The sequence below is a fragment of the Mixophyes fleayi genome, chromosome 5, assembly GCF_038048845.1.
Source record: "Mixophyes fleayi isolate aMixFle1 chromosome 5, aMixFle1.hap1, whole genome shotgun sequence".
NCBI classification, from domain to species: domain Eukaryota; kingdom Metazoa; phylum Chordata; class Amphibia; order Anura; family Limnodynastidae; genus Mixophyes; species Mixophyes fleayi.
The window spans coordinates 13,751,080-13,767,885 of NC_134406.1; the positions used below are offsets into that span (position 1 = coordinate 13,751,080).

The window sequence follows — 16,806 nt, forward strand, 5'->3', positions numbered from 1 at the left end:
TGAGATCCTAATTCAGCTGCCTGAAAGGATTGGAGGTATTTAATGAATCCTAATAAGTGTCTATTATAATGGGAAGAGTTGGGTTTTAGTTGAGAAGAACAAGTAGATGTTAGTACTAGACATTTCACTGCCAGTTAGTGTAATAGAAGAAGTGTTATAGAATCATTAGTGACCCCCTGAACACCATCTCTAAGGGGGGATTGATATACTTATTACGTATTCCAAGTGAAGTAAATCCTTGACTTATCCAGGGTTCCGACAGAGTTCTTATTCTTCTGGATCTATAATGAGGAGTGTTGAAAGCTGTCTGGAGCTCACTTTATGTGTGGGGGTAATACAGCTCCCTCCTCTTGAATGCACAAGTTTGCCCCTCATTTGGATAGAAGAGGAGGTGTCGCACGGCAGTGTCAGCTCTGCTGTGCGCTAGATATAATTATAACAGGGTGTAACTCAGTGCAGTAACGTAACGAGTCATACTAAGCGGGACAACTCAAGGACTAGGCAACCCCAGCTACAAGGTGCTATGGCCCCAGTTAGCATAGCAATGGGTTGAAAAGATTATATGTGCAACATGTTCTCTTTGAAATAACAGATATTGTGTTATCTACAGTTGTTCCCCTCCCTCTATATAATAAAGAGAGGGTAGCATTGGATGACCCTACCTTGACTTTTCTGCAGTGTGCTTTAAATATAATAATAAAGGTCAATGTCTTTCATGACATAAAATATTTTCAGGACTGGAGAAATCGTGTGGACTGATGAGAGAGCCTTCGTCTTCTCCTTCCATTAGGCTGTTGGCAACATTTATTGTACATGTTTGACTGTCCAGCAAAAAGATCAAATCAAAAACAGAAAATAGGTATTCTAAATGTAAATATAAATTTTAGCTCCGAGACCTCATGAGCGTTTCTTCCCGTTTCAGATCCCGGTGAGGCAGAGAACAACGTAACACCGGTAGCTGAGAGTAAGTACGGTAATCTGAAACTACCGTAGTTATTGTAAGTTAGCACCAAAAGCTGCTATAATCCTATGCTAAAATGATCTTATTTAAAACACTGTAACATATGTCAGAACTTGTGAATACCTACTGCATCCTAATGTAACATGAATATTTTATGATATATTTTAGGCTCGTCTCCACCGTCTAATCTAACCCCCACAAGTAAGTATGCAAATCAAACCATGCGCAAAACTATTTATTCAAGGTCATTAGATGAACATTACATGTTGTGGTATGTGTGAAAGAGGTGACTGAAATTACTATCACATTATATTCATGGTAACTAATCATAGCTCGAAGTGAATTATCCAATATGATGTGCTTGTTATAAGTCTGGAATAATGCTTTCCAAGCATGTGTATATCATATAATAATAGTATTTCCATATATACTATATATATGGCAGCACAGTGGCCTAGTCGTTAGCACTTCTTCCTCACAGCACTGGGGTCATGCGTTCGATTCCCGACCATGGCCTTACTTGTGTGGAGTTTGTATGTTCTCCCTGTGTTTGCGTGGGTTTCCTCCGGGTGCTCCGGTTTCCTCCCACACTCCAAAAACATACTGGTAGGTTAATTGGCTGCTATCAAAAATTTACCCTAGTCTCTCCCTCTCTGTCTGTCTGTCCCCCTCTCTGTCAGTGTGTGTCTATATTAGGGAATTTAGACTGTAAGCTCCAATGTGGCAGGGACTGATGTGAATGAGTTCTCTGTACAGCGCTGCAGAATTAGTGGCGCTATATAAATAAATGATGATGATGATGATGATATACTGTATTATAATAGTATTTTTACATTTTGTTGGCATCCTGAATGTTATTTAGTTTAATAAATCACTGTAAAAGGTAATGAATTAGACCTGTATGGAGAGGCAATAAATAGTTTTATATCTGCATAATTGCTGTTGCTATGTAACCTTAATTCATTTAGATTAATCTTTGATTGTGTATTGTTGCAAAGACAGAAAAGAAAAATTAGGTCATAGTGTTACATGCCATAATTAGTGAGTTACGTACTGTAATTACTATTCTCAAAAATGCAGCATGCTCCTTAGAAAATTGGGGTATAAAACTATTTTATTTATAAATGACTGATCACAGATTTTTTTTTTTTTTTTTAAAACAAAGAAAATAAAAAAATATATTGAGGAACATATAGTTTTAGATATATTTGTAATTGTTGATTGTTTTTTTTGCTTTTCTTATATATATATATATATTGAATACCAGTTAAAATGTAAAACATTAGGAGATTGCTCACGTCATACTGTAAGAAGCAAATTATAATCTGTCAAATAAACTCTATTTCACAGACTCAGGTTTCAAAATAGCAGAAGACAATACATTAAATTCTGCTGCATCCCCTCCGACTGCTGCGACAGAAAATTATATCACTGAATCAGTAGAACAAGGTAAATAGCAATTATCCCTTAGGGTAGACATTGTTAAATTTAAAAATGTGTTAAATTAAAAGTGAACTCTGCTCATTTTTTATTCTCTACCCAAATTTGATCAGCAGATTATGATTTCTGCTGCTGCCTTATGGTGGAAGTAAATATCTTACAAATGCAGTTTGTCTATTGCTGCCTTATGGTGGAAGTAAATGTCTTACAAATGCAGTTTTTCTATATCAGCAGAAATACCAAAAAGTGACATTTTCAGGCATGAGTTATAAGGGCAAAAATACATTCTGGAATGTTCACCTGGCATTAACCGGTAACTCTTAAAAAATAAAGTTTTACCTCAATGGCCTACTCCATTAGAGTTCAAACCACATATCTAAGGCAGTGTGGTAATGCGATCTAATTCAGCTGGCCTGGCCAACATGTGCCTTTCCAGGTGTTGTCAAACTACAAGCCCCTCCATGATTTGACAGATAGCCAGACATCATTGGTCCCACCCCCATTTAATCACTAGAAAAATCTTGAATGGTTTCATCCAATCAGATCTAATTAGGTCTTTATGGCTGTAGACATGTTGCCATATGATTGGAAACATTTTTTTATTGGTTCTGTGGATCACTGTGATGCTTTAAATATCAACAACTGCACAAAAGATGAAAAAAGTTGCTATTTTACATCTAGATTCCTTGTTTCATATATTTTGCTGGAATAGAAACCTCTCTTTCATTGTTTGTCACTGATCAACCAATGCAAGATCATCTCCAAGCTTTTCATATATCATGGAGGGTGAACGCCATTTGGAAACATTACTATGTAGAACACCTGGGAGAATGTACTTTTAGTAGGCTTCTCGCAAGAGCAGAGAACGTCTAAAAGATTTAGGGAACGAGTGTGTGTCTATATATGCGTTTGGGGCATACCAACATTTTTAAAATAGTTATATCTATTCAGGTCTAGGTATTGAATCTGACGACCGACTGGCATCGTTCATGAGTGTAAGGCATGTCTATATGTCCAGAAAAAGAACTATACTATCTAGAAGTTAAAGTTGTAGAGTTGAAATGGCGTAGCTTTATGTCTAGTAGAGGTAGGTCAGCAAGCCATGGCAAGCCCACTAAGAGGTTGGGTAGCTAGGGGTTAATTATTGATCTAGGATGTTTATGGTTAGAATTTTGCACAAGTCCATGAGCAATAACAACACTACGGACCTGATGCCAAGTTGGATGCATGTTGGGCGTAATTTATGTTTAAAAAGCCTTCCATTAGAATAGTGTATTTACGCCTATATTTTGAGTTGAACACATTGTACACATTGAAAAAGGTGTCCAACTCTAGACCTGTATCATATACATTTGCGTAGTAGGTAAAAAATAAAATACTAGCATTAATATCTCTTTAATGTCCATTGTGAGGCGTTGGCACCTGAGTCAGTGGAAAGGTGGAGGAATCGAAGATTAGCAGAGTGAGGTGTAGAACGTTATGTGCAACATTTTCATGATGAGTCTTCAGAGATGGTACTAAGATTCCTCGGGAGAGACGAAGTGGTGGAATATCTGCGCACTAAGTGGTGATATTGGTTATTGTCGAATGTCCCCACATCAATTTTAATTTATACATACAAATTTAGGAATACCAATAATTTTTCTCTCGCCATTACGTAGCTTCGTCATGCAGAACGAAACACCACTTAGTGGAACCCTGGGGTTCTGAGGAAACCAGATTGAGAATCACTGTTCTAAATGAACACAATCGTGTTCTATGCATGTGTCCTGGTCTACCTACGCTTACAAAGCTGAGGGACGTGGTTTGCAAGCTACCAAATATTTGGTTTGGGATGTGGATGGGGGAAGAGTTTGGAAAAGAGATGTTTGAGTAAATGATAAAATTTAAGATGCATCTCCTGCCAAATGCTATGGTTTGACATGGAGTAGAGAACCTTGTTCGGGATTAGCTCTTGGACAAGTTCTAATCCACAAATTGAGCAAACTGTCCGCCTAATATTGACCATGAGGAATCAAACAGGACATGGAACCTTCAGATCCCAAAGAATCCCTGCTCTAGAACAGAACTGGGAACAAAATGAAGAAAATGGCTAATCAGAGAGTAGCCACACTGCCCCCAAAAATAGTACTGGCTTCATCACCCTTCGAGGAGTAAAGACCAAGTTATTTTCACAACATTTCACCCCTAGGCTCCAATCCTGAACTCAACAACCTGGCAGACATCTGAGCATTCATTAGGACCCGGATATCTTCACCCAGGATTAAAAAGACCTAGAACTTTGGAACAGCAGAGGTGCAAGACACCATGAAATAATAATATTTGCCTCACTAAAGTTGATTTTGAGCAAAGTTTCTCTCAGACATGGGTCCACACTTGTCTTATTCAACAGTAAAGGCTCTGTATATGTTGTATTTAGAATAAGTAATATAACATTATCATTTTGGGTGCAGTTTTCAGAAGCCTTAATGTAACCTAAGCTTTTAGGTCAGATTTCCAATGACAAAAAAGTTCTCAATTAGTAAAAACAGCATTTTATGGCTACAAGAGCATGTACAATAAATCTAGGAACGGTATATCCTTTATTCTTACCACAAGGACACTCATCACTCATTATTAATATACCTCTCTCTCATTCACTGGGACCCAACCGTTACCTGGTAATTGCTGATGTTTCACACTGTTTTCAGGTTTTAGGAAGATTATAGGCTTTAGTGTTTGATGACAGGACAGGAATAGCAAAGTGAATGCTACACCTGATTGGACAGGGAACACGGCCATACAAATGGGAGCTGATTAATTTCCTAGTGCCTGGAAACCCCCCTCCAAGCCTGGGGCACTGTATAATACTATTATAGGCAGAAATGTTGACCTCCAAATTTCTCCCATTATTGGGTTTTCAATTTCAACAGCGATAATCAGCCATGATGGAAGGGTGCCACTAACTTTCCAGGGGAAGGGGGATCTAAAATATAAAAACGGCTTAAACGTTTTTTCTTCCCTTCAATAATCAGAACCTCTAGATGGCATAGTTTAATTTTTATCTGATATTTGTCCTATTTTGTGGCTTGCAACAAAGTTAGTTACAGATATGTGTAAATTATATATTGGGACATTATACTGAACAAATAACGTATTTTAAAAAAACATACTGTAGTCTTTGTATTCACAAGACTATTTTCGATTCGGTAAACCAATGGCTGTGTAAGATCTATTTTTTTGTTTTTTAACTAAAAAGTTATTATTGATAACTCCAAGGTCATACGGCCAAGGTCACTGGTTACTCAATAAAGTAACTAAAGGAGAAAGCTCTCACTCTAGAATTCTATGGGGGGTTTATTCGTCATTAATTGAAAATACTCCATATAAATAAATTACATTTCCACATTTTGATTCACTAACCCGCACAGACCTCAAAACCTGCGCTTATGTTAGATGTCTGGGATCCCTTCCGCTACGAACCATTGCACTATTTTATTGTTATCTGTTTTTCAACCGACAAATAAAAGAGAAACCGTAAATATTATTAAATAAATCAAAGGCATACAAAAGCAAATGCATAATTGTAGAGGGGGATTCCGAATAAATAAGGTGTATTGAAACACAATCGTTTTATTAATGGCATTTAAAGACCTTCTATTTAGTCCATAGAATACTCATGTATATATATGGTGTCTACATCTGTGTGTAAAACAAGTTGCTTGGTGAATTAAATTGAGACCTGAACTGAACCATCTAAGCTCTATGACAAATTATAAAAAAAATAAATAAAATACATTTAATAAAACATGTAGAGATACAGGCAGTGAACACATCCTCCAGGATTCCAGACAAACACGTCTTATTATAATTCCTATAGGGAAGAGCAAATGTACACATCACCCCATAAGCTGACATTACAGTCCAGTAAGTAAATATAGTCAGGGAAGAACAGACCATGTACAGACAAGGTGAGTAAATGGGAAGCATTAGAGGGCAAGAGGAGATGCAGTCACCCCAGGGAGTATGTGTCTTATAAATCTCATTAATTAAAGACTAATCACATATATTGTACACACTCTACAAGTGCAGTAACTGGATACTTACATTTATACAGCAATGACATTTTTCAACATTGGATGTAGAAATAAAATTAGATAACATGGTAGAAGTATAAAATTATATATTCTAGGTACAACTTTGCTCACAATGGGCCTGATTTAGGAGTATATTCCGCAAGATGGTGCAAGTTTTCCCATGGGGGAAGGTGTCAAATTTAAATGTAAGGACAGATTTAGAGATGGGATGTTGGTGCATCCTGCCCCAGATCCAAATTGCAGTGTAGAAATAAAGATGACCAGTATTTGTGCGCTACATGCAAAAGCAGCCAGTGTTCTCCCTGCATGCACAAGGATATTTGCATTTGCCCCTCACCCCCAGGAAAAAAACAAACCATCACTCAGGTATAAAGTGCAACTGATGCACTCCACACTTGGTTTATCCTTGTTTATGGTTTATGATAGTCATGAGAGTAAGGGAACCTGGGCACTGTCCTAAAACAATTGTGAGCACGTAAAGCTTTTCATTACATTTTCAGAGTTAGTCTGAAACTGCACTTCTCCAGCGAAATACAACATGGAGGTGTAAAATAGGTTCTAGTAATATAGGAGGAGTAAGGAAGACCGCCAGCGCAGAGCTGGTGCAAATTTCAACTCTCTACCCCTATCTTTTTAAAAAATCTTGTTTTTACATCGTTCTGCAAAACTAGGAGCACCGGTGTGCGTACTCTAACTCCGCCCACCTTTTCCTATAGGCCGATACAAGCTTCTGCTCCTCCCCAAATGCCCCCCTCGTAAGTACATTTTACAGCTGTGTGAGTTTTGTAGCACTTCACAAGTAAATTAATGATGATCTTGCTCAGTAAAACCTATGCACTTTGGCTGAAATCTTGGTGCCCTTTCCGCAAAAAGAAATCTTGCGTCTGTGTTGCTCCGCAAACAAGAAAAATTGTACTTTACTAGGCATGCCTTGTTAATATGGAGCGCTTCGCTCTATCTCCCATCTTGGCAGTGGTGTACCATGTGATCTAGTGAAGATAGGAAGTGGGGCAGCCTCTAGTCATCTGCATCGCTCTACTGAGCATGCACAGACAGGAAGTTAGACTTTTCAGCAGGTTCTTCCAGTGGCAGTTGAACTGTAAAAAGGTTGTAACTAGAGCTGCATCTTTATTGTGTAAACTTACCCACTAGATAAGCTTACTATCATCTTCATATATTAATGTACTATAATAGCGTTAAGTACATTAACTTCATAAGCTTGCCATACTGCCTGTCTGTTGCAGTCAGTATCAACTGTGAGCAACTGTATATATCATCTGTTGCAACAAGTTCTGAAATAAAACCAACAAATTGGTTACGTTTAACAGCTTCTTCTGGTTTAACATCTACCACCAACGCCACTGACAACTATTACATCTAAAAGTACAAGTGCCTTGATAATAGGTTTCTGTGCCCAGTACACCTTCCAACAGCTATATAAACTTCCGCTCCTCCACAAACACCGTCATCTTGCTTCATAAATCAAGTGACACAGTAGAAATTTAGGTACCTTGAAAGTGCAAAGCTACTTTACGGATGATTCACACTCTCTAAATGACCTCCAGAATCTCATGACTCAAGCTATAATGGAGGATAGCTGAGCCTTATATCATGATATCTCCATAAAATTCCTTGGATTGCTGCTCACTATTTTTGGGCAAGGGCCTCATGTTGTGGGCCAGGCCAAATTATTAGCATGAGGCAGAGACATGATGACTTAGCAGAGGTAGAAAGATATAGTGTGGTCAACATGAAAGGGCATAGCTATTACTTGAGGCAGTGCTATACCTCCTCCAACCCCTTTCTTCCCCTTCAAACTCAACAGTAATGTGTGTGCACTTCTGTTATGCCCATCGGGAAAGGCCTGACAGCGTGGGACAGTCCAGCAAATTCAGGGTTGTCCTTCCAGAATTGGGAAAGTTGTCAGACAGTACGGCTCTCACCTACCTGTTCTTGCAGCTTTCACTACCTGCTGCTGGCGTCTTAAGCTCAGTTGCTGCCTGGTCCTATTATGTAATGATAGAAAAGAGATGAGTACTATTCACCTCCTGAAATGCCGAGCAATGAGTGGACACTCTAGACCACCCCTCTAGTCAGTGATGACATTAAATCAATAGCATCCGTATTTAATTATTAGGCCTGCCTCCCCACAACCAGCAAATTAAATTAATAGCATACGCATTCGATAAAAGACCCCCAAATCAGACCCAAAATTAAGTTCTTCTTTCATAGACCCCAGATTACATTAAAAATCCCCTAAACAACCTAACATTACTAGCCCCAAAATATTATTTTACTCAGGCCTATCTGGTTTTCACCAAGGCATTTACACTATTCAGACTGGCTTTTTATTTTCATTGTACTTCATAGAACACAGAAGTGTTGTTTCAATGGGCAAAGTATAAATGATGTACTTAATAAAAGTTGCAGTAGGATGTGTACAAATCAGTAAGTTTAGATGTCTATTGCTAAAAAGCCCCATTAATGCAACTGGTTATAACCAAACCTTGTAAATATTTTTATTGAGTTTTTTATTTTTAAAATATGTACCAACGACTAACACTTTTTATGTACACATTGTGTGATTTAGAGCTGAATGAAAAAGTTGGCGGTTTATGTACGCGGAAAATGTGTTACACTTGGTGTATAGATAACCAAAAATAAGACACATCACACACATGGATGCTTAACACGTGTCTGCACGTCTCTTACTGTACTAAAATTTCAATCGAACAGTGCCTGATGCCCAAGGGGCCGTCAGTGTTAGATGTGTGCACGTTATCAGTGCGTCAAATTTAACGTAAGATGTATATTTACGCAGCACAAATAAATGGTCGTCCAATTCTAAATCACCCCCACTGTGTGTAATGCAAAACCTACAATAAAATTAAGTAGGACAACAAGGTCCACAAATGTTGTGTGATGTTGGCAACATGTAGTATGTCAAATATGAATAGGTTTTAGGTCTTGTGTATACTCTGATACTTGTTTAGGTACCAATTTCAAAGAACTGATACAAAACATAAAAAGTGGACCCATCCCCTATTCAGAGTTGACGCTGCCATATTGTGTGCCACACCAATATTCAGACCATCAATTTGCTTGGAGCTAGAGCAACACTGAGCCGTCCAGCCTATCAAGGCCCAAGAAACCAGTGACATCATTGAGACAATCAGCTTATGAATTCACATGGAGTTAATGACGCCATTGAGCCATTCAACCTATCAACTCAGAAGGAACCAGTGACATCACTGAGACATAACGCACATGCTTCGATGATGTCACTAGTTCCTAGAAAATTGAGAAGCTGAATATTGGTTCCATCGACAAATGTCTGCCTCTACTGCGTCTACCAGTGTAATAGGTTCATATTAAGAAACCACCCAGAAGAGCAAGTAAACAGTGCAATATATTTTGTCTCTCTTTTATAAGTTTGTGACAGGTTTCACTTCCACCAACTGAAAGAAGACGGACATGTGAAGAGTGAGTTACCGCTCCTTGGAGAAATGCTGTACTGCTTGACGGGTCGATGCCCCGAAGAGTTTGAATCGTACGGCTGCTACTGTGGACAGGAAGGGAAAGGGAACCCACAAGACATATTGGACAGGTAGGCTAAACAGTTACAGTCCATTCATTTAAAGCAATCACTATAAAAGGCACTTTGGAACATTTGTAACCAAGACCATGTGCGCTACTTGGAGTGGTCTTCTCAGAGTGCCAGCTCATTGACCTTAGCCCCTGAATGGTTCCCTGCTGTCTTCGTTCCTATATTTGCAATTATATTTTTTGATGCTATTAATAGCTCTTTAATAGAAAACAAACATATTTTAGAGACGGTTTTAGCTATTAGATTGCGAGACTCAGACTACTGGCATCAGAAATAGGGGAACAGCAAAGAACATAATGTAGTTAATAAAGTAATTATTCTAGCTTTGATCCAATTCTGTGCTTTCCCCCAAATCTCAAACCTTTGGACCACATGAAGTCCTATGGGAATGAAAACTATGTCTGACCATAGACCCCGAAGATTGGGATAACGTGTAGCAAAGGCCTCCATCAATGTAGCAATATTAAAAAATAAATAAAATAAAAAACATGCACAATTTACACCAGATGGTACCTAGTACCCTTTAAAATGTACCCCCGGACACTTTAATGCACATATGGTGGGATTGTCCTCAAATAGACCAATTTTGGCACATGGTACTCAAATTTTTAAAATCACAAATACTTGTGTGGCGGTGGACCAATCTATCTACCGAACAGACCCATCAAACCTCTCAATACACTCCCAGACAATTTTACAATATATATTAGTAATGCTACAAAACTCCAAAAAGCAAATGAGTTCAAATACCTCGGCTGCCTCTGCTATAAATGTTGAATCAGAATACATGGTTTGTATTCTCAACGGAATATATTTCTAGTTTGCTGTAGAACATAGCTCCCTCTTCTATGTCCCCCACTCCTCTAGTTTTCCTCCCATTCACAACCTAAACTAAAACAAAAAATGATAGATGCACAGATCCCACAAGACTTCATCTGTAAAAGCATTTTTACTTCTTTGTGCATCCTGTAATATTTCACCATACCTTTTTAAAAAGTTACCACCACAGTGTATCTAAGTAGTTTGTCATATGCTGTTGAATTCAATTAATTCCCATAAAACTAGGTACAACAAATGAAGCACCATTAAATAGAATTAAAGATCTGTACCCAAAACAAAAAATGCACTGTAATACTCTCTTGCCCCAACTACCAGAACCATAGGTGTGTGTCCAGGGACCCGATCATTTGAGAGGTACTCACCTACTGCCGCGTCATTAACAAGAAATTCTCCTGAAAGAGTAGGAAACATACTGCTTCCACGTCTCAGCCTCTTTCGGCAGTTAACGTAATCTGAGCTCTCAGCACAAGTATTTCAAACTTACCCTGCGCCTTTTGCAGCTGATGTACTGACTATTGAGGAGGTCCCGGGGTGAGAACCTCATGGGGAGGTCTGAAGACCAGACACCTGTGGTTATGCTAGTTGGGGCAAAATTGTGTTACACTATAATTTTAGTCATTGGGTTTCGATTCCAGTTTAGGTGGAATTTTTTAAAACAAACTAAAAAAACTGTTATATTAAAGAGGATGTTCAGCCTGAAATAAAACCTTATATTTCTTTACTACCTCCCAGCAATCTGCATAAAATGGCGTTATTTAGAAGTGCTTTTAATCCTGGAGCACAAGTCAATTTGAGCTTGAGCTTTGTGAGCGGAACCTAATTCCCCATCCAGCAATCACCATCAGCCAGAAATCTATGAGGTGCCCCTGTAAGTCTGACATGTCCCTCCGGACAGTTTAATTAATGAAGGGAGGGGGCTAGAGTAAATCTCCTATACTTCTGTGTGAAATGATCGCTGAAATTCAGCAATGAATTCACAGAAATTTTAATTGGAGGCCAATTAAACAAACACTATTCTGGTTCAACTTTCAAACGATGCATATCTAGTGCTATCTTCTCTGAATTTTCATTAAATACATTTTTGTTAAACCAACAAACCATATTTTAAGTCTACTTTTTCTTTTTTAAGCCCAAGACAAAATATTTATGTGAACAAGTTGGAATATAATTGGGCCAATGGCTTGTATTTATTTTAAGAAATCAAAAACAGAATAATTTCTACCTATTAAATACGCTTTATATTGTAGATGGACGTACAGAAATGTTGCATTTGCTTGTTCAGTCTATAGAGAAATTTGGAACAAGTTGCATAAAAGTCTGATTATACAGTGTACATTTCTGATCTAAAATTGTTATATTGTTGCACTTTCAATGCTCTGTGTAATACATGATCATATACACTGTATTTGTCATAATACCCTAGTTGAATATAAGACAGGGTCACAAAGTAACTGTAATGAGATATTTCTGTTACTCATCATTAGCTGCTGCTTCTCTCATCAATGCTGTATAGAGCATCTAAAGAAGATCGGCTGCGTGCCCAACAAAAATGTCAGGTCAGAGGTCGAGTGCATGGACCAAACACCGACATGTGAGTAGACATTCCTTAATTAAAAGATATGACAATTTCCACCCAAGAGCACATTACAGTATTAATTAAATTGCTCGTTTAAATGTTGTCCTATCCTAAAAATCTGCTCCTGTGACACTACCTCATGATGTCTCATTATCCGTGCACACCCCTATATAAAGAAATTAGAGCGAATACGTTTAATTTAGGAGTATCTATAATGGAAAAGGTTTTGGGAGTGCTCGTAGACAGTAGACTTAGCAATAGTGCTCAATGTCAAGCAGCAGCTGCAAGGGCAAATAAAGTATTGGCATGCATAAAATGGGGAATAGATGCAAGGGAAGACAGTGTAATTTTGCCACTGTATAAATCGTTGGTCAGACCTCATCTTGAATATGAGTACAGTTCTGGGCAAAAATATATTTTGGAACTAGAAAGGGTTCAGAGAAGGGCGACAAAATTGATAAAGGGTATGGAGTCATTAAGTTATGAGGATAGGTTAGCCAGTTTTGACATGTTTACTTTAGAAAAGAGGCGTCTAAGAGGAGATATGATTACTATGTACAAATACATTAAGGGTCAATACAGAGAACTTTCATGGGAACTTTTTACCCCAAGGACTATACACAGGACACACGATCACCCCCTAAGGTTAGAGGAGAGGAAATTTCACAACCAGCAAAGGAAGGGAATCTTTACAGTAAGGGCAGTCAAGATATGGAATTCATTGCCAGGGAAGGTTGTGATGGCAGATTCAATTGATATGTTTAAGAAAGGGTTAGACAAATTTTTAGCAAAAAGTGTATCCAGGGATACGACCATTAATTAAAATGAAGGATAGTAGTGGATATAGGGTAACAATAGGACTGCAATATTGGGTCTGGAGGGATTTTTCCCAAATGAAACAGATTGGCGGTTGCTTTCTCTGGATAAATTTCAAATATAAGTGCAGGATCGCAGGAGATTCAAAATAGGTTGAACTTGATGGACTGGTGTCTTTCTTCAACCTCATCAACTATGTTACTATGTTGCATCTATATGGACTGTGATACTGTACATACTTCTCCTTTGACGCAGGTATAGGGTGGAGCATTTGCGACAAGCTGCTTTGTGCTTGTGACAAAGCTGCTGCGGAGTGCATGGCAGCCGCTCCCTTCAACGGCACCATGAGGGCGCTGAACAGGAGGCAATGCCAGGGGCCAGAGCAGGCGCTGTGCAGAAACAGCGACGTTGAGGACACACCGGAGCGGGCTATCGGGACACATTCGGCGAGCTCCAGCTCAGATGAAAGCAGCGAAGAAAGCAGCCCTATGAGAGATATTGTGAGAGCCGGACACTCGAGGGCAACGGTGCCAAGAGGTGGACGGCGGAGGCGCTCTTTATTTTTGGGAAAGTAATGCAATAGAACAGGACACATATATACATTTATTCTGGAAGCTGAAGATTAGACTTGTTCATTTGTTTTGTTTCACCCATATAGGCCTAGTGAGCAAATAGTATGGAAGATGATACCAGGTTGAGTGTTAAAGAGTAACAGACCATAGTGGGTCAGGTCATTAGGGGCTCGTTAACATGTATGAGTTGGGAAACCGGGTAAAAAGCACAATAGATGCTGTAAACCTGTTTTAGTCCTAAGTTTTCCACGTGCTGTGCTTTTACCAATATTATTATACTGGTAGCGTGTGTTAACGCTAGATATAGGTGGCGCTGTGTCCTAAAATTTTAAATGCAGTGTTAACTTTTTTTTTGAGTACAACGGGGAGGAACAAGGGCTTGAGAAACCATTCCTTCAATTTTAACGTGGTTATTAGGCATTAGTTATTGGCTGATAGACAGGTGTGGATGAATCCTTATAGTGCTGATGTGCTTATTTTGGAAGAGGAGAAACTGGAGTGAGGTATGGGCGATATAAGGGATTTTCCAGATGGGGAAGCAATCCTTAAGTTGCCCCCAGGCTAGTACATCAGTACAGATCCCTCACCTGCCCCCACCACTCCCTTGTACTGGGAATGTCTGCTGAAAGGCTGCAGAAATTCTATCTAAATGCTCCAGAAAATAGACTGTAGAAATCCAACCGGTAGCAATGACAGACTGCTGCTGATTGGATGGGGCAGTCATCCAATCAGGATCCAACTATATCAATCAATACATTGGATCCCTTCTCTTTTGCAGAGATCCACAGAACAAGTTAGAATGGAAGACAGCCGCATAAGCACCTACAATGGAGGCACCAGGGACTTTAGTGCGGAGACAGGGGGGTAAATGTATCAAGCTGCGAGTTTGAAAAACCAATCAGATTCTAGCTATCATTTATTTAGTACATTCTACAAAATGATAGCTAGAATCTGATTGGTTGCTATAGGCAACATATCCACTTTTCAAACCCGCCGGAAAACTCTCAGCTTGGTACATTTACCCCAAGTCGTTTGTATGAACTCTCCTTTAGAAGGTAGAAGACCACTTTAAGACCCTATTTGTTGTACAAAAAGACAATGTGTAGCAGACTAACCCAAGCTCAGATCTAATCAGTTTATATATTGTTTGTTTGTTTTTACATTGAGTTTCTTGAACTGATAAACCTTTTATAAAAAAAAGTGTTTGCGATTCTATATCTATTTAGTAATTTTTTTTACAGTTTGTTTATGTTTACGATTTGATTTCAGGCATGAAAGAACAGCAATATTGTCTTTTAATTTCAATGCCTACAGTCCATATTTTATGGAATAATTCTCCTTGTTTACACAAAACTTTTTGTCAGTTACAATATTCGACTATAATCCTAAAGCTTTCATTTAATTTTACAAGAGATAAAAGTTCATATTTGTATATTACACCCCCATAGTTTGTCCAATCTTAAAATTACTTTGGAATATTCAGATATATATGTAGCAGCTGTCATACCATAATTGGCATTGTTTGTAATCTACCTCTCTGCAAGCTATTATCCTCTGTTATCAGCCATTAAGCCTCCCTTCAATAAAGTAACAAACATCTTTATTGCTTGATGGATCCCGATACCTTTGTTGCTATATGTAACCATATTGTATGTTGCTTACAAAAAGCAAAGTCAATGTTCTGTTTTCAGCAATTTTTGGTGTTATTATTAATTATTATTATTATGTGGAACAACAATTTTAAACTATGGCAATACAGTGAAGCTGATTTGTCATTTACAACACTAAAATATATTTCAGAAATAATCCCTATTGTATGTCTTCCACATATAGTAAGAGTTTTGCCCTGGACATAAATCCTTGTGACACAGTCCTGAAACACTTGTTTGGAATCAAATTATTACTGGTTAACTGAACAAATTTTGTTTAGGACATTTTTGTGTGTGAATATTATACTGATTCTTTGTATTGATTAGCTCAAATGTCGTGTATTTTAAGACTAACTATTATAACCTCGTTTTATTATGCTTGTTATGTATTGATTGCTTACTTGCTGTTGGCTGTCACTCGAAATCATTTTGACAAACATTAAAAAATATGATTTTATGAATAAACACATTGGATGTATACATTTTGTTTCATATAGAGGCACATTTAACACTAGTTTTTCTGCATCAGTGACACAGGGCCCTGACGTCACTCCTCTGTGCTGCTGGGGGACCCTGCTCCTTCCACTATATAACTCTCAGGGGTATATTTACTAAACTGCGGGTTTGAAGAAGTGGAGATGTTGCCTATAGCAACCAATCAGATTCTAGCTGTCATTCAGTGCATTCTACAAAATGAAAGCTATAATCTGACTGGTTGCTATAGGCAACATCTCCACTTCTTGAAACCCGCAGTTTAGTAAATCTAGCCCTCAGTCTGTGGCTTCCTGCTGCCTTCATTCCCCTCCTCACATCATGTCACTGCCCTCGTCACATGCAGCCCTGTCCTCACTAACACATCACTCCTCTCCTGATATACTCTGTGCTGCTGGGGACCCTGCTCCTTCCACTATATAACTCTCAGTCTGTGGCTTCCTGCTGCCTCCATTCCCCTCCTCACATTATGTCACTTCCTACCTATAATTCTGGCAGATTAAATCTACTGTCTCCTTGTGGGAGTTTGTTACCTGTCCATGTTTTTATTTTCACTTTGAAAGAAGAATTGTGTTATTAATAAAAGTGGTAATGCACTATATACTCCTTTTTTGCTTCTGTAAAATATCTTTGAGGATCAATAAAGGGACTGGCGATCAGTAGATCTTCATTGGAATTGATATATATATATATATATATATATATATATATATATATATATATATATATGCCGGCTTTCTCTGTAAATCAAGTAAGCACATTCACAAAAGGGGAAAC

The 16,806-nt window shown here is 38.3% G+C and overlaps 1 protein-coding gene across 1 annotated transcript in view; it reads left to right on the top strand.

The window, feature by feature from the left end:
- OC90 (otoconin 90) overlaps nucleotides 1–15,106 on the top strand; it is a 55,414-nt gene extending 40,308 nt beyond the window's left edge. Inside the window, exons 7-12 of the mRNA XM_075211469.1 lie at nucleotides 923–973; nucleotides 1,130–1,162; nucleotides 2,312–2,410; nucleotides 9,910–10,084; nucleotides 12,409–12,515; nucleotides 13,572–15,106. Of these exons, the coding sequence (XP_075067570.1) occupies nucleotides 923–973; nucleotides 1,130–1,162; nucleotides 2,312–2,410; nucleotides 9,910–10,084; nucleotides 12,409–12,515; nucleotides 13,572–13,891 (785 nt within the window). The 3' untranslated portion in view covers nucleotides 13,892–15,106. The remainder of the gene's footprint in view (nucleotides 1–922; nucleotides 974–1,129; nucleotides 1,163–2,311; nucleotides 2,411–9,909; nucleotides 10,085–12,408; nucleotides 12,516–13,571) is intronic.
- The last annotated feature ends 1,700 nt before the right edge of the window (nucleotides 15,107–16,806 follow it).